The sequence below is a fragment of the Nomascus leucogenys genome, chromosome 15 (genome assembly GCF_006542625.1).
Source record: "Nomascus leucogenys isolate Asia chromosome 15, Asia_NLE_v1, whole genome shotgun sequence".
Classification (NCBI taxonomy): Eukaryota; Metazoa; Chordata; class Mammalia; order Primates; family Hylobatidae; genus Nomascus; species Nomascus leucogenys.
The window spans coordinates 51,468,065-51,494,273 of NC_044395.1; the positions used below are offsets into that span (position 1 = coordinate 51,468,065).

Genomic DNA, 26,209 nt, shown 5'->3' on the forward strand with positions numbered 1-26,209 from the left:
AGGCATGGTGGGCTGCAGTCCCGAGGCCTGCCCCACGGGAAGGCAGCTAAGGCCTGGCAAGAAATCGAGCACAGCGCTGGTGGGCTGGCACTCCTGGGGGACCCAGTACACCCTCCACAGCTGCTGGCCAGGGTGCTAAGTCCCTCATTGCCCGGGGCCGGCAGGGCCAGCCGGCTGCTCCAAGTGAGGGGCCTGCCAAGCTCACTCCCACCTGGAACTCCAGCTGGCCCGCAAGCGCCGCGTGCAGCCCTGCTTCCCGCTGGCGCCTCTCCCTCCACACTTCCCTGCAAGCTGAGGGAGCCGGCTCTGGCCTTGGCCAGCCCAGAAAGGGGCTCCCACAGTGCAGCGGTGGGCTGAAGGGCTCCTCAAGTGCTGCCAAAGTGGGAGCCCAGGCAGAAGAGGCACACCGAGAGCGAGTGAGGGCTGTGAGGACTGCCAGCACGCTGTCACCTCTCAGTACCATTCAGGACATAGGTATGGGCAAAGACTTCGTGATGAACATGCCAAAAGTAATAGCAGCAAAAGCCAAAATTGACAAATGGGATCTAATTAAACTACAGAGCTTCTGCATAGCAAAGGAAACTATCATCAGAGCAAACAGGCAACCTATAGAATGGGAGCAAATTTTTGCAATCTACCCATCTGACAAAGGGCTAATATCCAGAATCTACAAGGAACTTAAAGAAATTTACAAGAAAAAAGCAACCCCATTAAAACGTGGGCAAAGGACATGAACAGACACTTCTCAAAATACATTTATGCAGCCAGCAAACATATGCATTAAAGCTCAATGTCACTGATCATTAGAGAAACGAAAATCAAAACCACAATCAGGTACCATCTCATGCCAGTCAGAATGGCGATTATTAAAAAGCAATAAACAATAGATGCTGGTGAGGCTGTGGAGAAACAGGAATGCTTTCACATTCTTGGTGGGAATGTAAATTAGTTCAACCATTGTGGAAGACAGTGTGCCAATTCCTCAAAGATCTACAACCAGAAATACCATTTGACCCAGCAGTCCCATTACTAGGTATATACCCAAAGGAATATAAATCATTCTGTTATAAAGATACATGCACATGTATCTTTATTGCAGCACTATTCACAATAGCAAAGACATAGAACCAACCCAAATGCCCATCAATGACAGACTGGATAAAGAAAATGTGGTACATACACACCATGGAATACTATACAGCCATAGAAAGGAATGAGATAATGTCTTTTGCAGGGACATGGATGAAGCTAGAAGCCATCATCCTCAGCAAACTAACACAAGAACAGAAAACCAAACATCACATGTTCTCACTCATCAGCGGGAGTTGAACAATGAGAACACATGGATACAGTGTGGGGAATAACACACACCAGGGCCAGTCAGGGGGTGGGGGGCAAGGGGAGGGAGAGCATTAGGACAAATAGCTAATGCATGTGGGATTTAAGACCTAGATGATTGGTTGACAGGTGCAGCAACCCATGGCACACGTATACCTATGTAACAAATCTGCACATTCTGCATTTGTATCCTGGAACTTAAAGTAAAATAAAATAAAAGAATATTGACCATACTGGTTCATCAAGTCAGTAGCTAAATAACTTTGGGCAAGTCAATTTTTCTTAGTCTGAGTTTCTTTACCTGTAAAATTATACTTAATTCACTGGTTATGTATACTTAATGATATTATGCACATCAAAATTCATAATTGGTAAATGAAAAGTTAATGGTTATTTGCAAGTCATATATTAGATAAGGGGTTAATATCCAAAATTTATAAAGAATTTATACAACTCAGTAGTGGAAAAACAAATAACTAATTAAAACATGGGCAAAAGACTTGGATGGATATTTCTTCAAAAGAAGACAGAAATGTCCAATGGGTATGTAAAAAGAGGTTAAACATTATTAAACATCAGGGAAATGCAAATCAAAACTACAATGAGAAACTAGCTCACGCTCATTAGGATGGCTTTATCAAAAAGTCAATAGATAGGAGGGAGGCAAAGCAAGATGACTGAATAGAACACTCCAGTGATTATGCCCCCTGCAGGAACACCACATTGAATAACTATCCGTGCAAGAAAGCACCTTCATAAGAACCAAAGGTTAGGTGAGTGATTGCAGTAGCTGCCTTAAATATTATATCAAGGAAAGAGGCACTAAAGAAGGTAGGAAAGACAATTTTGCATTGCCTATACCACCCTTCCCCAACCCATGGCATGTACGCAGAAAATCTGTGTGTTTGTAGGAGAGAGAGTGAAGTGATTGTGAGACATTGCATTGGAACTCAATTCTGCCCTTTCACAGCAGAATACAACATAGGGCAAAATTCCACCAGTGTCCACAGATGAAGCATTTAGACCAGCCCCATTCAAAGGGGAATTCTCCACCCCACTGGTAGGAACTTGAGTTTGGGGTAGCTCCACCATTGGCTGACTAAAGTAGCCTAATGTCCTAGATAAATTTGAATGTCAGTCAGGTAACAAGGTCTGCAGTCCTTGGATAAGTCCTGGCACTGCTCTGGGCTTGGGGCCAGTGGACTGGGGGTACATGAAGCCCAGTGAGACACTAGTTGTCACACCCAAGGGAGTGTTTGTGCTACCCCTCCCTAATTCCAGGCATCCAGCTTGGGAAAGACTCCTTATACTTTGGGAAAGCAGAAGAAAAAGTACAAATGACATCTTGCAACCTGGGTACCAGCTCAGCCACAGTAAAATAAAGCACCACGCTGATTCCTGAAACCCTTAATTCCAGGTCCTAGCTCCTGGATGGCATCTCCAGACCTACCCTTGGCTAGAAGGGAACCTGTTCCCCTGACGGGAGGGACCCCTTCATGGCTGAATATGCCACCTGCTGACTAAAGAGCCCTTGGACATTGAAGAAACATCATCAGCAGCCAGGAAATAGTAGCCATGGACCTTGGATAAGACCCAAATACTGTGATGCCTTCAGGTATTATCCAGCACAGTCCTGGCTGTGATAGCCATGGGAGTACTTATGCCACCCCTCCCCTAACTCCAGGAAGCTCAGGAGAGAGAGAGAGAGAGACAGACAGACAGACTTCTGTTTGGGGAAAGTGAGAAGTGAGGGAAGAGAATGAGAGACTGCTGACCAGTAATCCAGGGAATTCCCCAGATCTTACCCAAGCCTACCAAGGTGGTACCTCTAGGAGTCTGCAAGAATTACAGCATTACTAGTTCTGGGGTATCTCCCAGTGTTGATATGGCTTCAGTGACCAAAGACTTAGATTACCACACCCAATTCCATTTGAATACTTGGAAACCCTTCTCAAGAAGGATAGGTGCAAACAAGCTGAGACTGCAAGCTTAAAATAAATACCTAACTTCTAAATACCCAGATATTAATAAACATCCACAAGCATCAAGAACATCCAGGAAAACCTGATTTACTAAACAAACTAAATAAGTCACCAGTGACCAATTCTAGAGTGGTGGAAATATATGAACTTTCAGAAAGATAATTCAAAGTAGTTGTTTGAGAAAGCTCAGTGAACATCAAGATAACACAGAGAAGGGATTCAAAATCTTATCACAGAAATTTAACAAACAGATTGAAATAATTTTTTAAATAATCAAGCAGAAGTTCTGCAGCTAAAAAATTTCTATTGTCAAAATGAAAAATGCTTTTGAATCTCTGAAGAGTAGAATTGATCAAGCAGAAGGAAAAGTTGGTGAGATTGAAGACAGGCTGTATAAAAAACAGTCATGGGGGAAAGAAGAAAAAAATAATAAAAAGAATGAAGCAAACCTATGAGATCTAGAAAACAGTCTCAAAAGGGAAAATGTAAAATGTATTGACCTTAAGGAGGAAGTAAAGAAAGATCAGGTAAGAAAGTTTTTTTAAAGAAATAATAACAGAAATTTCCAAACCTAGAAAAAATATTATTAGGTACAAGAAGGTCATAGAAAATTAAGCAGTTTTAATCCACATAAGACTACTTCAACACATTTAATAATCAAATTTCCAAAGGCTAAAGAAAGGATCCTAAATGAAGCAAGAGAAAAGGAACAAGCAACATGCAAGGGAGCATACATCTGGCAACAGACTTTTCGGTGGAAATCTGACAGTCCAAGATAGAGGGGCATGACATATTTAAAGTGCTGAGGGAAAAAAAAATAAAACAACTTTTATCCTAGAATAGCATATCCAGGGAAAATAGCCTTCAAACATGAAGGAAAAATAAAACTTTACAAGTCAAATAAAAGCTGAGGGATTTCATCAACAGTGGACTTGTCCTAAGAGCAATGATAAAGAGAGTTCTTTAAAAGAAAAGGCCATTAACAAACAGTAAGAAATCATCTGAAGGTACAAAACTCACTGGTAACAGCAAATACACAGCCAAATACAGAATACTTCAACACTGTAATTGTGTTGTGTAAACCACTCATATCTTAAATAGGAATAGTAAAAGACAAACTAATCAAAAATAATAACTACAACATATTTCTAAGAAATAGTATAAAAAAATAGAAACAACTGAAAGTCAAAGAATATGGAGGATAAAATGTAGAGTTTTTTTTTTAAGTTTTCTCTTTGCTTGTGCATTGTTTTTGAAATCAGAGTTAGGTTGTCATTAGTTTAAAATTATTTTTTACAAGATATTATTTGCAAGCTTCATGGTAACCTCGGATCAAAAAAACCCACAACAGATACATCGAAAAGTAAAAGCAAGAAATTAGAACACACTTCCAGAGAAAATCACTTTTACACAAAGGAAGACAGGAAGGAAGGAGAGAAGAGAAGACCACAAAGTAACCAGAAAACAGATAACAAAATGGGAGGAGTAAGTTCTTACCTATCAATAATAACGTTTACTATAAATGGACTAAACTTTCCGAAGAAAAACATAAAGTGGCTAAACTGATTTAAAAAAAAAAAAGACCCAATTACATGCTGCCTACAAAACTCACTTCACCTATAGAGTGAAATTAAAGGGATGGAAAAAGATATTCTGCACAAATGTAAACTAAGAAAGAGCAGGAATAGCTATACTTATATCAGATAGAATAAATTCTAAGATAGGAACTAAAGGAAGAGACAAAGAAGCACATTATATAATGATAAAGGATTCCATTTGGCAAGAGGATATAACAATTATAAATGTATATGCACCCAACACTAGAGCACCCATATATATATAAAACAAATATTATTAAGGCTAAAGAGAGAGAAAGACCACAATACAATACTAGCTGGAGAGCTAAACACCCCATTTTCAGCATTGAACACATCATCCAGACAGAAAATCAACAAAGAAACATGAGACTTAATCTATACTGTCAACCAAATGGGCCTAATAGATATTACAGAACATTTTATCCAAAAGCTGCAGAATGCACATTCTTTCTGTCAGCACATGGGTCATTCTCAATGATAGACCATATGTTAAGGCACAAAATGAGTCTTAAAATGTTCAAAACATTGAAATTATATTAAATATCTTTTCTGACCACTATGGAATAAAACTAAAAATCAGTAAGAAGAGGAACTTTGGAAAGTATACAGACACATAGAAATTAAACAATATGCTCCTGAGTGACAAGTAGGTCAATGAAGAAATTAGGAAGGAAATTTTAAGATTTTATGAAACAAATGAAAATGGAAACACAACATACATAAACTTACGGGATACAGCAAAAGCAATTCTAAGATGGAAGTATACCAATAAGCACCTGCATTAAAAAGTAGAGAAATTTCAAATAACCTAATGATGCATTGTAAGGACTAGAAAAGCAAAAGCAAAACAAGCAAAAATTAGTAAATCAACAAACTTTTAGCCAGACTGAGAACAAAAGAGAGAAGACACCCCAAAATAAAATCAGATGAAAAACATGACATTACAACTGATATCACAGAAATTCAAAAGATCATTAGGGATACTATCAACAACTATATGCCAAAGAATTGGAAAACCTAGAATAAATAAATTTCTAGACACATACAACCTACCAAGATTCAACCGTGAAGAAATCTGAAACCAGAATAGACCAATAACAAGTAATGAGACAGAAGTCATAATTAAGTCTAATTAAAGAACTAATTAAAGAACATAATTAAAGAGCTAATACCAATCCTACTCAAACTATTTGAAAAAATCTAGGAGGAAGGAGCACTTCCAAACTCATTTCATGAGGCTAGTATTACCACGATGCCAAAACCGGAGAAAGACACATCAAAAAAGAAAACTATAGGCAAATATCTCTGATGAACATGGATGCAAAAATCCTCAACAAAATACTCACAAACCAAATTCAGTAACAAATTAAAAGAATCATTCATCAAGACCAAGTGAGGTTCGTCCAGGGATGCACAGATGTCTCAACATACAGAAATCAATCAATGTAATACATCATATTGACAGAATGAAGGATAAAACCATATTTCATTTGATGCTGAAAAGCATTCAATAAAATTCAACATCTCTTCATGATAAAAATGCTAAAAAATGTGGCATAGAGGGAACATACCTCAACACAATAAAATCTATGTATGCTACACTCCTACATAGTACCATACTGAAGGGGAAAAATTAAAAGCCTTTTCTCTAAGATATATAACAAGACAAGGATGCCCATTTTTACCACTGCTATTCAATATAGCACTGGTAGTCCTAGCTAGAGTAATATTTAATTACTCTAAATTTTTAAATTACTCTAATTAAGTAATATTTAATTTCTCTCATTTAGAGAAAAAAAATAAAGGGCATCCAAATTGGAATGAAAGAAGTCAAATTATTGTTGTTCATAGCTGATATGATCTTCTATTTAGAAAAATCTAAAAATTCCACCAAAAAACTGTACTAATGGAACTGAAGAATAAATTCAGTACAATTGCAGGATACAAAATCAACATACAAAAAGCATTAGCATTTCTATATGTTAACAATGAACAATCTGAAAAACCAATAAAAAAACCCATTTACAATAACTACAAGTAAAATAATATACGTAGGAATAAATTTTAATCACAGAAGTAAATGATCTCTTCAGTGAAAATTATAAAACATTAGTAAAAGGAATTGAAGAGGGCACAAAAAATGGGAAGATATTCTGTGTTAATGGATTGGAGAAATCAGTATTGTTAAAGTGTTCATACTGCTCAAAGCAATCTATATGTTCAGTGAAATCCCTATCAAAATAACAATGACATTCTTCACAGAAATAACAAAGTAATCCTAAAATTTGTATGGAACCACTATAGACCCAGGATAGCCAAAGCCATCATGGGCAACAAAAAGAACAAAGCTGGAGGAATTACATTACCTGACTTTAAATTATACTGCAGAGCTGTAGTAACCAAACCAGTATCCTATTGGCATAAAAACAGACACGTAGATCAATGGAATAGACTAGAGAACCCAGAAATAAATCCATACATCTACCATGAACTCAATTTTGACAAAGGTGTCAAGAACATAATATTGGGAAAAGGACATTCTCTTTAATAAATTGTGCCAGGAAAACTGGGTATCCATGTGCAGAAAAATGAAACTACAACCCTATATCTCACCATATGCAAAAATAAAATAAAAATGGATTAAATATTTAAATGTAAGACCTGAAACTATGAAACTACTAAAAGAAAACATTGAAGAAACTCTCTAGGACATTGGTCTGGGCAAAAATTTATTGAGTAATACCTCAAAAGTGCAGGCAACAAAAGCATAAATAGAAAAATGACATTACATCAAGCTAAAAAGCTCTCCATAGCAAAGGAAATAATGAACAAATGAGACAAATTATAGAATGGGGGAAATATTTTCATGTGGTAATAGATTAATAACCCTAATATATAGGGAGCTCAAATAACTCAATGGGAAAAAAAACAAATAATCTGATTTTAAAATGGACAAAAGATCTGAACAGAGATTTCTCAAAAGAAGATGTGTAAATAGCCAATAGATATATGAAAAATACTCAACATTATTAATCATCAAAAAATGCAAATCAAAACAAGAGGTGGGTATTATCTCACCCCAGTTAAAATGGCGTTTATCCAAAAGGCAGGAAATAATGAGTTCTGGTAAGAATGTGGAGAAAGGGTAACCCTCATACACTGTTTGTGGGAGTATAAATTAGTACATCCACTATGGAGAGGAGTATGGAGGTTCCTCAAAGAATTAAAAACAGAAATTACCATATGATTGAGCAATCCCATTGCTAGGTATTTATCCAAAAGAAAAGAAATCAGTGTATTGAAGAGATACCTACACTCCTATATTTATTATTTATTCACTTAGCCAAGATTTGAAATCAAAGTGTCCATCAACTGATGAATGGGTAAAGAAAATGTGGTACACACTGGAATATTATTTAGCCACAAAAAAGAATGAAATCCTATCATTTGCAACAACATGGATGGAACTTGAGGTCATTATGTTAAGTGAAAGAAACCTGGCACAGAAAGACAAATTTCACATGTTCTCTCTCATGTGGCTAAACATTAGAACAGTTGAACTCATGGAGAGAAAGAGTACAATGATGGCTACCTGAGGCTGGGAAGAGTAGCAGCAATGGAGGGGAAAAGTGGAGATGGTTAATTTTTATAAAAGTGTGGTTAGATGGAATGAATAAGATCAAGTATTTGATACAACAGGGTGACTATAGTCAACAATAATTATTGTATATATCAAAAAACTAAGAATGGAACTGCAATGTGTCTAATACAAAAAACAAAATAAGTTCCTGAGGTGATGGATATCCCAGTTACCCTGATGTGATCATTAAACATTTTATGCTTGTACCAGAACATCACATGTACCCTATAAATATATATAACTATCATGTACCGATAATAATTTTTTAAAAAGATAGGTTACAAATGCATATTTTCTAAAAAAGTTATTCTGTGCATACCTTTCTTTGTTTTGGGAGTGTCATATAAATTGTTTTCTATTTCTAAATAAAAGTCAAAAGATGACAAATGTTGGTGATGATGTGGAGAAATGGGAAGTCTGTACACTGTTGGTGGGAATGCAGATTGGTACAGCCATTATGGAAAACGGTGTGGAGGTCCCTAAAGAAGTTGAAGATAGAACACTGTATGACCCAGCAATTCCTCTTCTGGGCATATACACAAAGGAAATGAAAGCACAATCTTGTAAAGATATTTGCACTCGTATGATCTTTGCAGTATTATTTACAATAGCCAAGATGGGGAAATAAGTGTTTGTCAGTGCGTGAATGGATAAAGAAACTGTGGTACACACATAATATGGAATAATATTCAGCTTTAAAAAAGAATGAGATCTTTCCATTTGCCATTACATGGAGGAGCCTGGGAGGACATTATGCTAAGTGAAATAAGCCAGACACAGAAAGGAAAATATTGCATGATCTTACATATATGTGAAATCTATCTATCTGTGTGTGTATACATATACACATACTTAACATATACAAAATAAAATTTAAAAAATACACACAGAATAAAACAGTGGTTACTGAGTTGGGAGGAATGAAGAGATGTAGGGTGGAGGATACAAACTAGCAGATATGTACTATGAAGAAGTCTAAAGAGCTAATGTACACCATGAGGATTGTAGGTAATAACATTGTATTATATATGGGATTCATGCTAAATGAGTAGATTTTAGCTGTTCTTGACACTAAAACAAAAAATGGGTAACTATATGAGAAGTGATAAATATGTTAATTTGCTTCACTATAATAACCTTTTTACTATGTATATATATCTTACATGATGTTGTATACCTTAATTATTCCCAATACAATTTATTTCAAAATAAATTAATTTTGAATCCAAAAACTATTGTTTACGTGTATGTTTGTAAATACTATTGTTAGTGTAAATCAGATCCTTAGAAACCAAACTATGTTAAAGATCTTGCATTGCAAATTTCATGTTGGACTGCTGATTCTAGCCATATATTTTTTAAAGAGTTTCCATGTGATGCATCTCATTCATTCATTCACTCATTCAAAAACCTCTATGTAGCATCTGTTCTGTTCTAAACACTGGTGATACTGCCATGGACAAAACAGATAAGGTTCCTGCTCTCACTGGTAAACTTCAGATAGAGGAGATAGTAACAGATGAATAGAGAAGATAATTTTGGATTGTGATAATCATATGGAGGAAATAAACTGGGATGATGTAATGGAGAAGGGATGGAAGAGATTCTAATTAGGGGAAATCAGTTTGGGAAGGTCTTGCTGAGGTAGTAACATCTGAGCAGAGCCTTGAATGATGAGAAGGAGCTAGCCATGTGCAAATCCAGGGAAAGACAGTTTCTGGCAGAAGAAACAACAAATTCAAGGCCCTGAGGAAGAATTAGAGTGAAACACCATATTTGAGGAACAGGTAACAGGCCAGTGTGCTTTGGGTATGTATTAGTTCGTTTTCAGGCTGCTGAAAAAGACATACCCGAGACTGGAAAAAACAAGAGGTTTAATTGGGCTTACAGTTCCACTTGGCTGAGGAGGCCTTAGAATCATGGCAGGAGGCGAAAGACACTTCTTACATGGTGACAGTATGAGAAAATGAGGAAGAAGCAAAAGCATAAACCCCCTGATAAACCCATCAGATCTTGTGAGACTGATTCCATAACACAAGAATAGCATGGGAAAGACCGGCATCCATGATTCAGTTACTTCCCCTGGGTCCCTCCCACGACATGTGGGAATTCTGGGAGATACAATTCAAGTTGAGATTTGGGTGGGGACACAATCAAACCATATCAGGGTATAAGAAGGTGGAGTATGGGAATGGCATTTAGCAGTACTGCTGAGGTTATTTATATTGACTTGAAGGCAAAATTTTATTTTTGACCATATAGCTTTTTAGATTTGTGTCTTGCACACAACTATTTGGATTTCTGGAATCCACTCAACCCACAGCATTGTATAATAGGAAAAATTGAGCCGCATAAGAAATGTAGTTAATGTTCAGCAAAGTTTATGTAAACTTTGATTTGTTAGGGAAACAATTTTTATTGAATGTTTACATCATTTGTAGCCTACCATTTTTATAAAATTTCAAAGGTTGTTTAGATTTTGATGATAATAACTGGGAGAGCTACATGGCTATCATTTAACTATGTTACAACTCACATGAGAAAAATTGACATAAAATTTAGGTCCATACAATTGAACATCATGATTAAAAGATGGGTTAAAAGTAAAAATTAATTCATTTCATTAGCAATTATTGGTTCACTCAAAATTTTGCTTGTTTTTATATTTTTTTGTAAGGATACACATTTAACTTGAACAGAATACATAGACTCCTGCTTTTCATGAATTATTTTCAGGATCCAATACTGTCCTGATTTTTTTTAATGATAGAAAGTCTGAAAAATTCAGTCTTTTTTCAGTTGATCCTAATTTCTTGCTTACCTCTGGAGACTTTGGAAATGAGGGCAGGCATTTTGCCATGACCTGCCTGCAGTCTATTTATTTTACTAAGCTAACAAGCTTTGCAGATGTCATTTGTGTGCCTGCTGTTCTGGGTATATGGGGAACAGATAGGCAGGGATAGGAGGCCAAGTGGGTGGATTTCTTGTGATTTCCTTTGGACCTAATCTTTCTAATGTGGAGTCCATTCCTTCTGGGGTTATTTCCAAGGCCCTTATAAGCTATGGAAGGTGTCAGGTAGGAGCCCAGTGATGAACCTATCTTTTTTAGGAGGATCACAGGTTGTTTATAATTCATCTGCATGGAGTCCGGGCTACCTTTGGCTAAGGAGAAGGCCTTTTGAATCTGTTTGTGCCACACTCTTGGGTTGGACCCAGAGGGACAGAAACGATTTCAGGATTTGCAGTGTGATGAGACGGAAATAACATAGACCGCTCTCTGGGTTGGGGTCACCTAGGTTCTGTGTCACTTATGGAACTATAGAACTATAACACTATAACTATAGAACTATAACACTATAACTATAGAACTATAACTATAGAACTATAACACTATAGAACCTCAGGCAACTTCAGTTTCCTTAACTATAAAATAGGGATTATAATTATTTCCTAAAGGGTATTATGACCATGAGATAATAATTACAAAGTATTTACCCCAGTACTTCAGATAATAGCCACTTGATAAATTACTATTATTATTAACATGCTTATATTTATTACTGTTTTTCTAACACAATAATAAGCACCTAGTTTCAGTAGCATCCTGTACTTGTAACACTTCAGCTAGAAACTGCCCTTCTCCATTATAGATAAGACTGTTCTAAACCATACCTTCTTACATCAGACTGGATTTTCCCATGAAAATATTTTTATTTGCAAATACCTTCAGCTACATGCACCAATATATTTATTTTTAAATTTTTATATATGCACATATGTATATATGTGTATATTATAATTAATATGAATATATGGTTCTCATATGAATAAGGGATCATAGGTTTAAATAGATTTTAAAAAAACTATCAAAAAATAGCATAACTAGAGCTGTGATTATTCTTTCATTCCACTAATATTGATTTTGTGCCTCTTAAGTGCCAGTACCATATTAGGTGCCAGATATATACATTAAATCTGCACTCAAGGGGCTTAGATTCTAGAACAGACACTGACTGGATTTCACTTCTAGAGATATTTTTCCCTGTTGGAAACAAACAAAATAAAAGTAATAGTGGATTTAAGTGGTTAAGTTACAGGTTTAATGCAAGTAATTTACAAGAGTAATTTTATGATATCAAACTTTCAATGATAGGTTTTACTAAGAATCAATATATTTCTAGTTTGAGATCATTAACCTCAAGGAATATCAAGTAAAGCAGCTTGCAGGCTGAGGCTTTTTTATCTTGCCAGACACTTCTTCTGAAAATCACAGGCCCATTTGAGCACTATGTCTGTAAAAAAAAAAAAAAAAAAAAAAAAAAAAAAAAGCTTCATGTCAATACTTTGTTAATTATAAAAACAACATAATGTTTCCCTTGAGGCAAAGGAGTGAATTATCCTCTATCATCTTTATATCTGAGGGAAATCAATTGAAGATAAGGTATACACAAAGTAGAAATCCCAAATGGGTCTACACTTCAAAATGTTATGTACTTACTTATATCTAAACATACATACATTATCCAGTTAATCACTTGAGGTGAATACAAACAAATGAATATATAACATACATATTGTACATGCATTTACAGTATATTTGTACTCAAAATTATATGAGCAATGCTCTTTTTTCTCAAAGATTGCATATTCAGTTTGTAAAATGCTTGCCCTGAAGTATTTTTATTGGATGTATTTATTAAACTGATTGTATAAAGGTAGAACATATTGCTGATTCATTCCTTTTTCAAATACAATAGAGTGCATGCAATTCTCTTCTCTCCTAACTTCTAGTTAACTCCTATGGTTCTTCCTCATCTTAGCTCAAGGCCCCTGTCCAGAAAGCTTTCCCTCGCTGCTCCATTCTGGGTTAAATGCCTCTATTTTGTGGAAGTAAAACACCCCCAAATGCTTTCTGTACAGTACTATAGTTTTTTATTCTTTTGTGGGCAGAGATTTTGCTATCTTTTCCTCACTTTGCGTTTCCACATAAGTAGATTCTCAAGTATATTTGTTGAATGAATGAGACACTAGTCTAGGCAATGGAAATAAAGAGTTAAAACTATCTTTAAGGAGTGCATTTTAGAGGGTGATATAGACAATCAAATAATCACATAATGAGCACTCAACAAACATGTGTCAGGTGAATGACTTAGGGAGTGCCTAAGGTATTCTAGAACCTATGCTAGACAAGCTGTGTTTTATTTCTGCAAGTCTCTATCGTTTACAAAGTGCTTTCCTCTGTGATCCACCAGTGTTAGAAGACTAATCAGGCTCCCTTTGCTAATTTTAGTGTCTGCCTCTCTGCAAAAATGGAATTAAGTTCTGAAGGTATCATCTTCCAGGATACCTTGCGAAAATACTCACCTTACTCTGCTATCCAATTTATTTACTTCCTCTGTCTAACCCCTGATTGTCTCCATTCTGATTGTCTCTATGACTAACAAAGACCTGGACTTGGAATTAAGGGACATGGTCTTTAATGTTGCCATCGAAAGTTACTAGGCTTTTGGGAAGTCATTTAAACTTCCCAAGCCTGTGAGACTGTTACAAGTTCTTTGTCAACTTTAAGGTGCTACAGGGACACAAAGCCTAATTATTTTGAACATGAATATGGCAATAAGTCTCAATTACCTATTAGATGTTAGTTGTGTCAGGGAAACATGCTGGGACATAAAGATATAAGGTTTTATGCACCCTTAGATAAGCTTAGGAAGTATTGAATTAAAATAATTATTGTGATGATGTAACAAATGAGGGTGAATAGGCAAAGTGGTGTTTCTTTGACCTTTTCAAATTACTGAAACATAAGACAGAGTTACCTAATGGAATGCACCAGAGCATGGATTCTATTGGTGTTTAACTTGAAACTTATTTGAAATTTCTTACATCAGTAGGATAGCAGTTCAGAGGAAATTATATTTTTTAACTACAAATTTTTTTGAGCCACTTTTGAAGGTTTTTATATCAAATTGAACTTTAGGAGCTTGTCTTTTTTTTTTCTCAGAACACATATTTGATTTGTTATGAACTTAAAATCTTTATGAACAGTGCTCTCTTTTGGGTAAAATAATGACATGTCAGTTTCTGAGACATTCATTTATTTAGCAATCAGGAGGTTATTGGGATATTGACGTTAGAACCTCAATAATTCATGAAAGGTAGAAGAGTCTTATATATTTTTTTCCAAATTGTTTATCATAGAAAGTATACTTTTTATGAAAAAAAAGAGGGTGGTGGTTAGTAGTGGGGTGGGAAATGGTTCTGCCAGTATCTTGGGGAGATAGTGTATGGGTCCCTATACATTTATTTTTGATATTTCAATGGTCCTGTTGACTATGTATTTTCTTCCTAGTGAAAGCGAATCATTGATTTTCCATTTTTATTGGCCAGGCAGTACTTTCCATTCTGTCATTCTCTCTCTCTCACTCTCCCTCATTCTCCCTTCCCACCCCCTCTCTCCTTTCTGAGCTCCTGTGTCTGTTTTTCTATTTCAGTCTGTGACTGCCTGTGTGTCTAAGATGATGGGAAAATAAAGTATGTTATTATCCAGAGTGATGCTTGTCAAGCACCTCAAAGGCAGTCTATGTAGTAGCAGCTTTACTAGAAGAAAGGGAGGGATTTGGGGGAGGGGAGAGTGCTAATCATTTGGCTGTTAAAATGCTGCAGAAGGGAACACAAAGCTCTGCCCACGTAATAAGTGTCTGCAGACAGCAAGTGAGGAGGGAAAAGTTTGGGAAAAAACTCATTTTTTCACTCACAATGTGGAACTTTTGTAAACACTTTAGAACCTCCTCCCACCCCAGTTTCATAATATACTTATTCGTTTAAATGTTCAGGTTGTTTGTGTATTTGCATATGTCATGGATCACACACATAGGTAGACACAAAAAAGGAGAAATGTAACCCTTTTCTAAGTTAAACCTTCAAATCCGCAGTTTCCTTATGTCGCTGGCTTGATTTTTCCTTATCCAGCTGTTAGTCATTTGTAAGAAGCTGCCCTTGTAATTGCAAGTGAGTTGAGATGTGATGTATGCAGCACCACATGCACCTTAGCTTTTCAGTCATATCTTTCGAGTCATTTAGACTCCCGGCAATCATGCTCATAATAAATAGCATTTTATTATCCAAAGCCGCTATTCTGGCACTGGAACGACAGCCGTTTGGTAGATGGGACGGGTAGTTTTCTGTGTTACTCAGTGTTGTTAGTAAGAAAGGAAGGCAACAAAGGGGGGACTTTGGCAAAGGAAATCTTATGAGTATACTGAAGCAGCAGATCAGAATTCAGAAACAAGAGCAAGAGCTGAAATGTGATTCCCTGGTGCTTGGTGTTACACTCATCGCCACGACAGAACTGTGCGGGGCACTCACAGGAGCCTTGTTCGGATCAAGGAATCCGCTAAAAGACCATGCAGCCACGGAGCCCAGCAAGCCACCGGGAAGTTTTGCCGGAGCTGATTTCCAGAGGATTTTCTGGTGCCTAGCAGAATCCTGCTTGCTTTGAGCTGTATGGAGGAGGGCTCGAGTTTCCCACGAGGGGCCCCCTTGGAAAAGCCGCCTGTACAGAATCCAAGCTCTGCTTCTTTCTGTGTGCAATTTCCAAAAGGCTTTTCTCACCTTTGCTGATTTGCTGGTGTGATTTCCATGTACTGAGTCCTGTGTAGGGATCCAGGATGGATTGCCTGTGCATTGTCACCACAAAGGTAGGATAGGAAACAGGGCTGTTATTGTGTGCAGCATTTTTCTATTATTATTCTGGTCCCGTAATTAAACAGTTCTAGTAGGTGCTGCCAGTTCATGAGAGAAAATGATTAGTATAATTTACTTTGCTGGGCATTTTGTTCCCTGAGGGTCTGGGGGGTCCTGTCTTTATGTGATTTTAACTTCTTAAAGTGATTTTGCATGTTTGTGCAAATGGAAGGAGAATTTGCCTGGTTTTTTTTTTTTTTTTTTTTGTTTTTTTTTTTTTTGTTTTTTTTTTTTATAGGCAGGATTTGCTTTTGCATCTATTTATAGCTCATAATAGAAATATCTATAGTAGTAGTGTAGCACATACACATCAGTTTAACTTAACATATCAGGGCAGTCTTTCTGAGTGTGATAATTAGCTTTTCATTTAAAAACCATGTCTTCTGTGTTTAAAGAAGCCAATCAGCTTTACTGTGACTTGACATATTGCTTCTGATTGGAGAATTCTGATATTCTGCATTTTAGTGATTTATTTTAAAGGAAAAAAATCTCAAGGCCCTGAGTTAAAACAAACACAATATTTAATATTTAGCTAATTCTCTCTATTTTAATTAGAAACAAATATTTGCATTTAATTAGAAACAAATATTTCCATAAATATAAATATTTATATGGAAATATAAAAGTGGGAATGAAGTAAAATCAATAGGCAATTGTTTTATGGATTTGTTTTACAGAAAATAGTGAAACATTTCAAAAGCATTTTATTTTATTCTGTCATCAGTTCTAAATAATGTATTTAAATTTTATAATCACTGATTATTTGAATAGATATTCCTAATATTTTTGGGAAAAACTAATTATAAGACATTTATTCATTAGTTCCCTTTTCATTTTGCATGTAAGAATACCATGAGTTAATTTGAACCATATCTTTTTGTATCTCACGTTGATTAGATGACTATTAAACATAACAAAATTAATAGCTTAGTACATGAGAGTTAACTAAGTGTAGATGTCCCATTGTGATCTCCTTTTACCACTGAAGAAAAGATTATTTAATTTCAAAGCCACAAACCAAGTTCCCCATGGTATGACCTTAAATATTTTACTTTTACAAATTAAGTCCCAGAAAATCTTAATGGATATCTTCCCATATGGCCTAGTATCACATGGCAGCTTCAGTTGATGTTAGTGGATTTAAAGCTTAAAACTTCTAGTTGAGTTAGTTGACTAGGCCTCTAAATTAGATGAATACCTTATTTTACTTTTAAAAATAGCCAAACATCTCATTCGGTATTCCAGTTAAATCAGTAAATCAACTAAAATAAATTTTAAAAAATCTCAAGTAGGAAATTGTATGTCCTTATCTAATCTACTAAAGGAAATATCCTCTTAAATATGTTACTCTTCCTGAGGTGTTACCCTTGTGTTACTTTTCTTGAGACAATACTGCCAAATCTGATCTACATGTATTTTATAATTATTTATTCCCAAATTATAATAATTTTAGACACTGTGAAACATAATATTTTAAAAATAAGTTATCAAAAGGTATTAATGAGAACCCAAACTAGAAGTCTATTATATTATACAAATTAATACCAAAATCCAAGTGCGTTCAATTTGGAAAACATTATCTAATAAAAAATGTCATATGCCTTATATTTACTTATAAAAATATTATTGACTACAGGTACATAGGTGATACATATTATTATTTTTCTTTAAATGCTTAATAAGAGATAAATGTCATTACTCCAGTATTGTGATTTATCATATAAATTATATGAATCAACAAAACACAGACCCACATGAAATTTCATTTTCTTAGTTATATCCACGAACATTTCTAGAGTGACATATGTAACATCTTTAAAGAACAAACATACAGCAAAGTTACATTGTGATATTTGAATGGCAAATAATGCATGATTGCTTCAAAAGCTGGACATAGGTGAGGAGACCTCTTAGAGGGCTTTAGACTGCAAATCTTATCTATTTAGTCTACCACTGTTGATACTTTACTGTTTTTCCCCAAGTGGCCATACACTTGGGATGCCCTTGCTCTACTTTCTTGGGACTGTTTGACAAGAAACTTGCCCACAATTTGGAAATTTTAATTATATCTTAGTTTAATACTCATCTCTTTATCCCCCAGCAATAAGTTCACTTTCCAGTAGCTCTGGCTAAGGTGCTGTCTTCAATTATTGCTTTACAGAAGCTTTATGTGAGACTGGAACTGTTAATTATCATGATACGTTCTAAGCTCCATTTCATTCACAGCACATTTCAGTACCACAGCTGACCACTACCTTTGTCAAGTTTTTAGTGGCAGGAAAACAGAAATATTTCCGTTGGTAATAGCATTTTTGCTCCTCCTTCCCTTTCCTTGGCATGAAAGTCCCTCACTGTCCCCTTGGCTCCTCCTAGACCTCTGTGACCTCTGAGTTCTTTCATTTTCCCCTATTGGACACACTATAGAGATAAATTCCTCATTATGTCTTTGTTCCACATTCTTAAAGGTTGTAAGAAGATTAATGAGCAGAGAGATGCTGACAAATCTAGAAAATATAATTGTATAATGGTAATATAAAAGGATGTATTAGACATACTGGAGAATAATTTTTTAGAATTATACTTTAAGTTCTGGGATACATGTGCAGAATGTGCAGGTTTGTTACGTAGGTATACATGTGCCATGGTGGTTTGCTACACCCGTCAACCCATCATCTACATTAGGTATTTCTCTTAATGCTATCTCTCCTCTTGCCCCCTACCCCTCAAAAGACCCCGGTGTGTGATGCTCCTCTCCCTGTGCCCCTATGTTCTTATTGTTCAAGCCCCACTTATGAATGATAACATGTGGTGTTTGGTTTTCTGTTCCTGTGTTAGTTGCTGAGAATGATGATTTCCAGCTTCATCCATGTCCCTGCAAAGGACATGAATTCATTCTTTTTTATGGCTGCATAGTATCCCATGGTGTATATGTGCCACATTTTCTTTATCCATTTGATCATTGATGGTCATTTGGTTTGGTTCCAAGTCTTTGCTATTGTGAATAGTGCTGCAGTAAACATACATGTGCATGTGTCTTTATAGTAGAATGATTTATAATCTTTTGGGTATATACACAGTAATGGGATTGCTGGGTCAAATGGTATTTCTAATTTTAGATCCTTGAGCAATTGCCACACTGTCTTCCACAGTGGTTGAATTTACACTTCCACCAACAGTGTAAAAGCGTTCCTATTTCTCCACATTCTGCTGTTTCTTGACTTTTCAATGATTGCTGGTCATTAGAGAAATGCAAATCAAAACCACAATGAGATACCATCTCATGCCAGTTAGAATGGTGATGGAGAATCATTTTTATTTTTTTTCTACATATAAAGGGAAGGAAATGATTGTGGATTTTGTGTAAATGCTCTGAGAAAATAATCCCACCCTAGATCTTACCCCATTTAACTCAGGTTGTTTATAGTCTTAAGAGCTCCAGTGTAGTTAGATTGATTTGCAGAATGTCTCAGATTTGGAGTAAGATCTTGTAGACTAGGAAATCATCAGAGTATTCATAAATACAGAGTTTCTGTCACATGGATCCCAAGGTCTTGTCAAATGTTCAGGCAACCCACTTTCAGAAGATTGAGTCATCTCTTTTTTTCAAATGTTTCTGTCCAGTTTCAAGTTTAACTCTTTTGTCACAGATATCACTTCTGAGAAAGAGAAGGAACATATTTTAGTGTGAACAGCAGGATACTGGAGCAAGACTTGGATTTAAATTGTTATTCTGACATGTATTAGCTTTAAGATGTGGATAAGTTGTTTAACTTCCTCAAACACTGATTTCTTCATCTTTGAAAAGGATATATTACCTATGTCTAAGTGATGTTGTGGTGGAGTATGTAAAGTACTTACTTAGCACAATTCCTGGTATATGGAAAAATGTGTATATAGTATAATTTATTCAGCAACTCACAATTTATACCTTTAATGAATACCCCTCAGTATGATTATTGAGGTAAATAAGGTCATCTCAATAACACTGGCTAAACACAATCTAATAACAAATGCAACACATTTTATATAATGGAATTCCCTACATATGTTTTGAGTAATTGGAAGACAATAATCCCAATAAATTTCACAACTAAAATATAAGGAAAATAATGTTAGGCAGAGCCATGAGTTTACATGATTGGGCAATAGGACAATAGTTCTGGATCACAGGCAGAATATTCTGCCTAATTTAATGAAATGCAAGGAGTCAATAGAATTTTTGTTTTACTGCATAGGAATTCTCAAGTATCATAAGTAGTAAAATAAAAGATTTGATATAAGAACAGAAAAAAGTGTGGAACTGTGAAAAGTAAATCTGTACTTTCTGACCATGGGCACCCAAAGGCATTTGGCCACCATTGTCTTTTTCTTTAAAATGAGTATATTTTATTGAATCTCTGAGGTATTTCCTTTTCTATTTTGAATCTAACATTATTCTGTATTTTCTCTGAAGAAAAAATTGTTTAGGTTAAGTATCTTAAATAGTAGTAGTATTGGGTGAATCACACATTGGCATAATTTCAGATATCCATTAACCATACTTATACATTTGAAAAAGTTTAAAAAATAATCTACAAATAAAACTGCAATATGTTAAGTTACTGCTATAATTTGTTAATAAAGGCATGATGGTACTATTCATTTTTATTATGTATAACAGGTTAATGTACATAATAAAATTCACATAGCAGAGTGAAAAGTGGACCAGGCAGCACAAAAGAAGCTTTTCTTGATGTTGTTAATACTACATCTGTTTTGTAAATAGGATTTCACTCTTTGCCTCTGTCAACCCACTATCTTTAATAAGAATTAAAAATCACTCAGAATTACTAAAAGGAAATAAAAGTTGCCAGGCATTAAAAATATTTTTATCAAGGCTGGTAAATATCATACTTTTTATTATGACTTTAATTTTTAAAATGTGGCATCTTTTCCTTCTGTAAGTGGATTCTTAACAGAAATATTTGCAAATAAGGTATTTGGAAAAGCTAAAATCATTTTTATTTTCCACCAGAGCTTCATGTAGAGAAAATGAAACAAATCACCAAGGCAACAAATGGTTTCCTGAATGGTCTTGTGTTCATAGACAAAGCTATTTATTCATGCTGGTGTACAGTTGCTCCCATGGTAGAAGCATCACATTTATTCATTCATTTTATTAATCTAACAAGTATATATTGAATGCTTACTATGCACTTGACATGTTAAAAGGTGTGGGGATACAACAAGCAATCTGTTCTCATGGAACCTTTAGTCTAATGGGGAAAACAACCATTTACAGAAATAGGAGTGATGTCTGATAAGAAAATGAATATAGAGTGCTATGGAAATGAGGATAGGGATACCTCAAGAACCTGATTAGCTTTGTTGAAGGGTAGGCAGGGATAAATATCAGGGGAGGCTTTCCTGAGGAAGTGAAAATTAAGCTGATTTGCAGAATGGAAGCCACAACGGGGTTGGGAGAATGTTTTAGGCAAAGCTCTGGCAGGTGTGTGGGGAGGGAGAGAGAGAGAGACAGAGAGAGAAGGTGGGTGGGGGGTGGGGAGAGAGAGAGAAAATGAATTGCACATTTCAAGAATGGAAGGACATTATGGCTGGTATGTCAGGTGTCCAACATGAGTAACAAGATACAGAGGATGCAGAGATAGATCATCACCCTGTCACAAATATCATGAAGTTGCTATATTTATCTTAAAGGAAATAGGATATTCCATCCATCATTAAAACTGGTTCCAAATCCCAACTTGCCCAGACTTCTTTCCCATTTCATCTCTCTGATTTTCTGCTCTCTCCTATTTTCTGCCACAACCTGTGTTGCCCGTTCTTATACCTGTTCGGTAAAATAATGGTTTCCCCTTTTACTAGCTGGATGACCTTCTCAGCACTACAGTTTTCTCATCCATGAAAGGGTACCTATCTCACAGCATTGTTTTAAGAATTCGGTGAGATAAGAACTATAAAATGCTTAGGATATTACCTTGTAGGGAGTAGGCACTCTGTTCTCTGTCAGGGTCTATAGCTTCTTTATCTTTGTATCTTTTTTTCTGGTGCACTTCTCGTATTTATCCTGCCAATGACACTGGTTCTAATTCTTGTCATCCCAACCAAATGTCTGCAAGGTGGCATGTCTACTTGAGGGAGATTGGAACAGGGGGCTTGATGTATCAGAAAAAAAAAATCTATTGAGTGGCAAAGAGGAGCATAAATATAGCTAATAGTAGGGCAAATTTAACATAACCTGACCTTTTTGTGTAGAAAGAGAAGAGATTCTATGACTGTCTTAATAACCTGGGATTAACCATTTAATAGTGTCAGACACATGAAATACTAATGCCATTAATATAATAGCTTAACTTTCTTTTATTAAGTATTCCATCCAGCTGCAAGAGGATCATTCTAATACACAAACCCAACAGCATCACTCTCAGCAACCTATTGAAAGATGAGTAGTTGTACAAATTCTTACCAAAGTCTACAATTCTCTTTTGACTTAGAACCTAAATTTCTCTCATGTCTTATCTTCTTTCATTATACCTTGTATTTTACACTCCAAGAATGCTGAAAACATGGACAAGACCATGTTTTAAATTTGTGTTACCTTCCCTATCTTTCATTAAACTAAAGGACACATTGGCCTTGCTGGCTTCCCTCCATTCTTTGAAGGTGTCAACCATGTTTTGGTTTTGGGGACTTCCATTTACTGTTTTTCTTTCTAGATGACCGTCCACCCATCTAAATTCTACTTATGTTCCAGATGTCACCTTACATGTCACTACCTTTCCTAAAATTTTATGTATTCTTGGAGCACACTCTGATTTTTATGCCACATTTCCACACATAGCAACTCATAGTGCATACTGATTTGTGTGCTTATTTTGTCTTTCTTTTGACTAGACAGAAGCTCCATAAGGAAAGGAACTGTGTTCCTTTTTCTTGTGTGTGTGTGTGTGTGTGTGTGTGTGTGTGTGTGTGTGTGTGTGTATAATGTCTGGGACATTGAAGGTACTTGAATTTAGTAAAAACACATTTAGTCTTTAGACCAACCTGGTGATCCTTCATATCTTAAAGATGAAGTGCATTCACAGAAATAATAAGTTTTATAGTGGGGATTTCAACTCAAGTCTTTATGACTCTAATATCCATGTTCCCATTCACTATTATTCTCTCCTGATTGAATCACAACAAAGTTATTATTTAGTTAAAATATACTCTTGATACTATACTTTGCATTTCATTCCTTCTCAACCTAAATATCTAATTAAATAAAAACAATGCACTCATATAGGGCTTAATTTAAAATTACAATTAGTTGTAGATTTGTAGTTTTTGAGACATATATCCATAGTCTGTAAAACTAAACTTTTAGAAATAAAATAAAACTTTATTATATGAATCATACCAATCATCTGTTAACACATCTGTAGTACATGGTTTTCCTTCCAAACATGATTACCAGGATGTTACTTCATAACATTAGCCCTTTTTGATTCTGTGAGTAAAAACAACACAATGCTATGAAGAGCTATGAGACTGAGAGAATTGTCCTTTATAAGACCTTTACATAAATCTTATATTCTGAGACAAATGTGGGTCTGCAGAGGAAACAACTGCAAATAAAATTTTGCAACTTAAATAACATTTAAACATTTACTGTGCTCAGGCTGGGCGCAGTGGCTCACACCTGTAATCCCAGCACTTTGGGAGGCCGAGACGGGCGGATCATGAGGTCAGGAGATCCGAGACCATCCTGGCTAACACGGTGAAAACCCGTATCTACTAAAAATACAAAAAATCAGCCGGGTGTGGTGGCAGGCACCTGTAGTCCCAGCTACTCCGGAGGCTGAGGCAGGAGAATGGCGTGAACCTGGGAGGAGGAGCTTGCAGTGAGCCGAGATTGTGCCACTGCACTCCAGCCTGGGCGACACAGTGAGACTTCGTCTCAAAAAAAAAAAAAAAAAAAAAAAAAAAATTTACTTTGCTCAAAACTTTAAAAAATATTATAAATCCTTCATGACGTACAAAAAAGAATTCATCACTTCCTTTTAGTATTTATCCATTATTTAATCTGAATGTTCGGAAGATAAGATTTTCTTAAAGCAGATTACCCATGATTATAGCTACCTGAGGGAACTGTCTTGTTGCGTGTATGTATGTTTCACCAAAGGCAATCTGAGAATATGTGTTGGATCAAGATTCAGAAAATATAGACTTGGGGTTTCCATTTATTATACTAGTAATCTTAGTAAACTCAGTTTATCCTCTCTGACCCTTATTTTTCTCAAGTCTGAAATGGGGTAATAATACTGGCTTATCAGTAGTTCCTGAATAGGATTATTGTACAGAATCAAATTAGTTTATATATTTGAAAAGTACAAAGTAGTCTATACATGGAAAGGATGAGAGAAATTATTGAAAATAAGATATCCTAGCATAAATTGGGATCTTTCATTACCACTAGCATCACCGTATGGTGGAGAAAAATGAGAGCTGTGTCTGTATATGTGTTAGAAGTAATCTTATGTGACACAGGTCACATAAATACTTAAGCAAACTTAAGTTAAAAGAAGATCTAAGAGGATCACCTTTGTGAAGATCTTGGCAAAGAATATCCCAGACAAGGGGAATAGGTAGTGCCAATATACACATAGGGTTTAGTGTAGCAACTATGTATACACATAACCAATAAATAGCAGCTGCCAGTGTTTCTGTTCCCTCTCCTCTTTCTCTCTCGTTTCCTCATTTCTGGGAGTCTGACACTGAAGGATAAATTTCACTAATTCAATTAGCTAGTTACCACTCTGGTGGCAAATTTCTATTTGTGTAGTCATGGTGATGGGGATTTCCTCTGGCTTCAGTGAATAATACTTTGCAGGCTTATAGGCTCTTACTGGTGAGAGAAAGATACCAAATGTTTTAGCTTCTTCCATTTGTGAGTTCAAAGTTAGTACCAGATTCAAAATCCTATGAAAATAACCTGTGCCCCTCATATCTCTGTGTTAATATGCTTACCCACACACCTCACTTTCTTTGTATCTAAGTAATTCAGTTCTTGATCTAACCTTTTGGGGATGACAGGTTTTATGAGAAATGGGTTTGAGAGTAAATGAATGAATTCTTGGAATTTGGAATTCTATTTACCTATTAAGTAAACTTAAGCCAAAAGTTCCGGGAAAATGTTTACTCTCTGGAGTCATCCAAGCATAAACAGTTCTCCTACTCTGCTCTGTGCTCAATTTCTTTGTATGCCACTATCCCAACTGTCATGGTTAGAAAAGTAGGAGTTAACCTTGATTTTTATTTATTCCTAAATCTCCCACAGCCCCAATCTTTATTTATTCTATTCCTTATAATCTGTCCTTTATTTACAATTTCTACTACCAGTGGTCTTTTTCAGAGACTCACCAATTCTTACCTGGATTTCTACAATAAAATCCCTATTAGTCTTCCTACCTTTCCTATCTTTCCATTCCTATACATTTTCCACACCATTAACTTGAACCTTCCTTTAAAAAATATACATACAGGTCGGGCGTGGTGGCTCACGCCTGTAATCCCAGCACTTTGGGAGGCCGAGGCGGGCGGATCACAAGGTCAGGAAATTGAGACTATCCTTGCTAACATGGTGAAACCCCGTTTCCACTAAAAATACAAAAAATTATCTAAGCGTGGTGGCAGGCGCCTGTAGTTCCAGCTACTCGGGAGGCTAAGGCAGGAGAATGGCGTGAACCTGGGAGGTGGAGCTTGCAGTGAGCCGAGATCTCACCATGGCACTCCAGCTTGGGCGACAGAGCGAGACTCCGTCTCAAAAAAAAAATATATATATATATATATATATATATAAAATATATATACACACACACACATGTGTGTATAAATATGCGTGTGTGTGTATATGTGTATATACA

The 26,209-nt window shown here is 35.8% G+C and overlaps 1 protein-coding gene across 10 annotated transcripts in view; it reads left to right on the forward strand.

Moving 5' to 3' along the window:
• DLG2 (discs large MAGUK scaffold protein 2) overlaps positions 1 to 26,209 on the forward strand; it is a 2,190,999-nt gene that overhangs the window by 488,579 nt on the left and 1,676,211 nt on the right. The window contains exon 1 of one of the 10 annotated variants that reach the window (XM_030828796.1): positions 15,761 to 16,258. The exons of 8 other annotated variants lie outside the window; for them this stretch is intronic. In XM_030828796.1, the coding sequence (XP_030684656.1) occupies positions 16,229 to 16,258 (30 nt within the window). In that variant the 5' untranslated portion in view covers positions 15,761 to 16,228. Of the gene's footprint in view, positions 1 to 15,760; positions 16,259 to 26,209 lie in introns of those variants that run through there. One more of the 10 variants, XM_030828799.1, reaches the window with a different exon arrangement.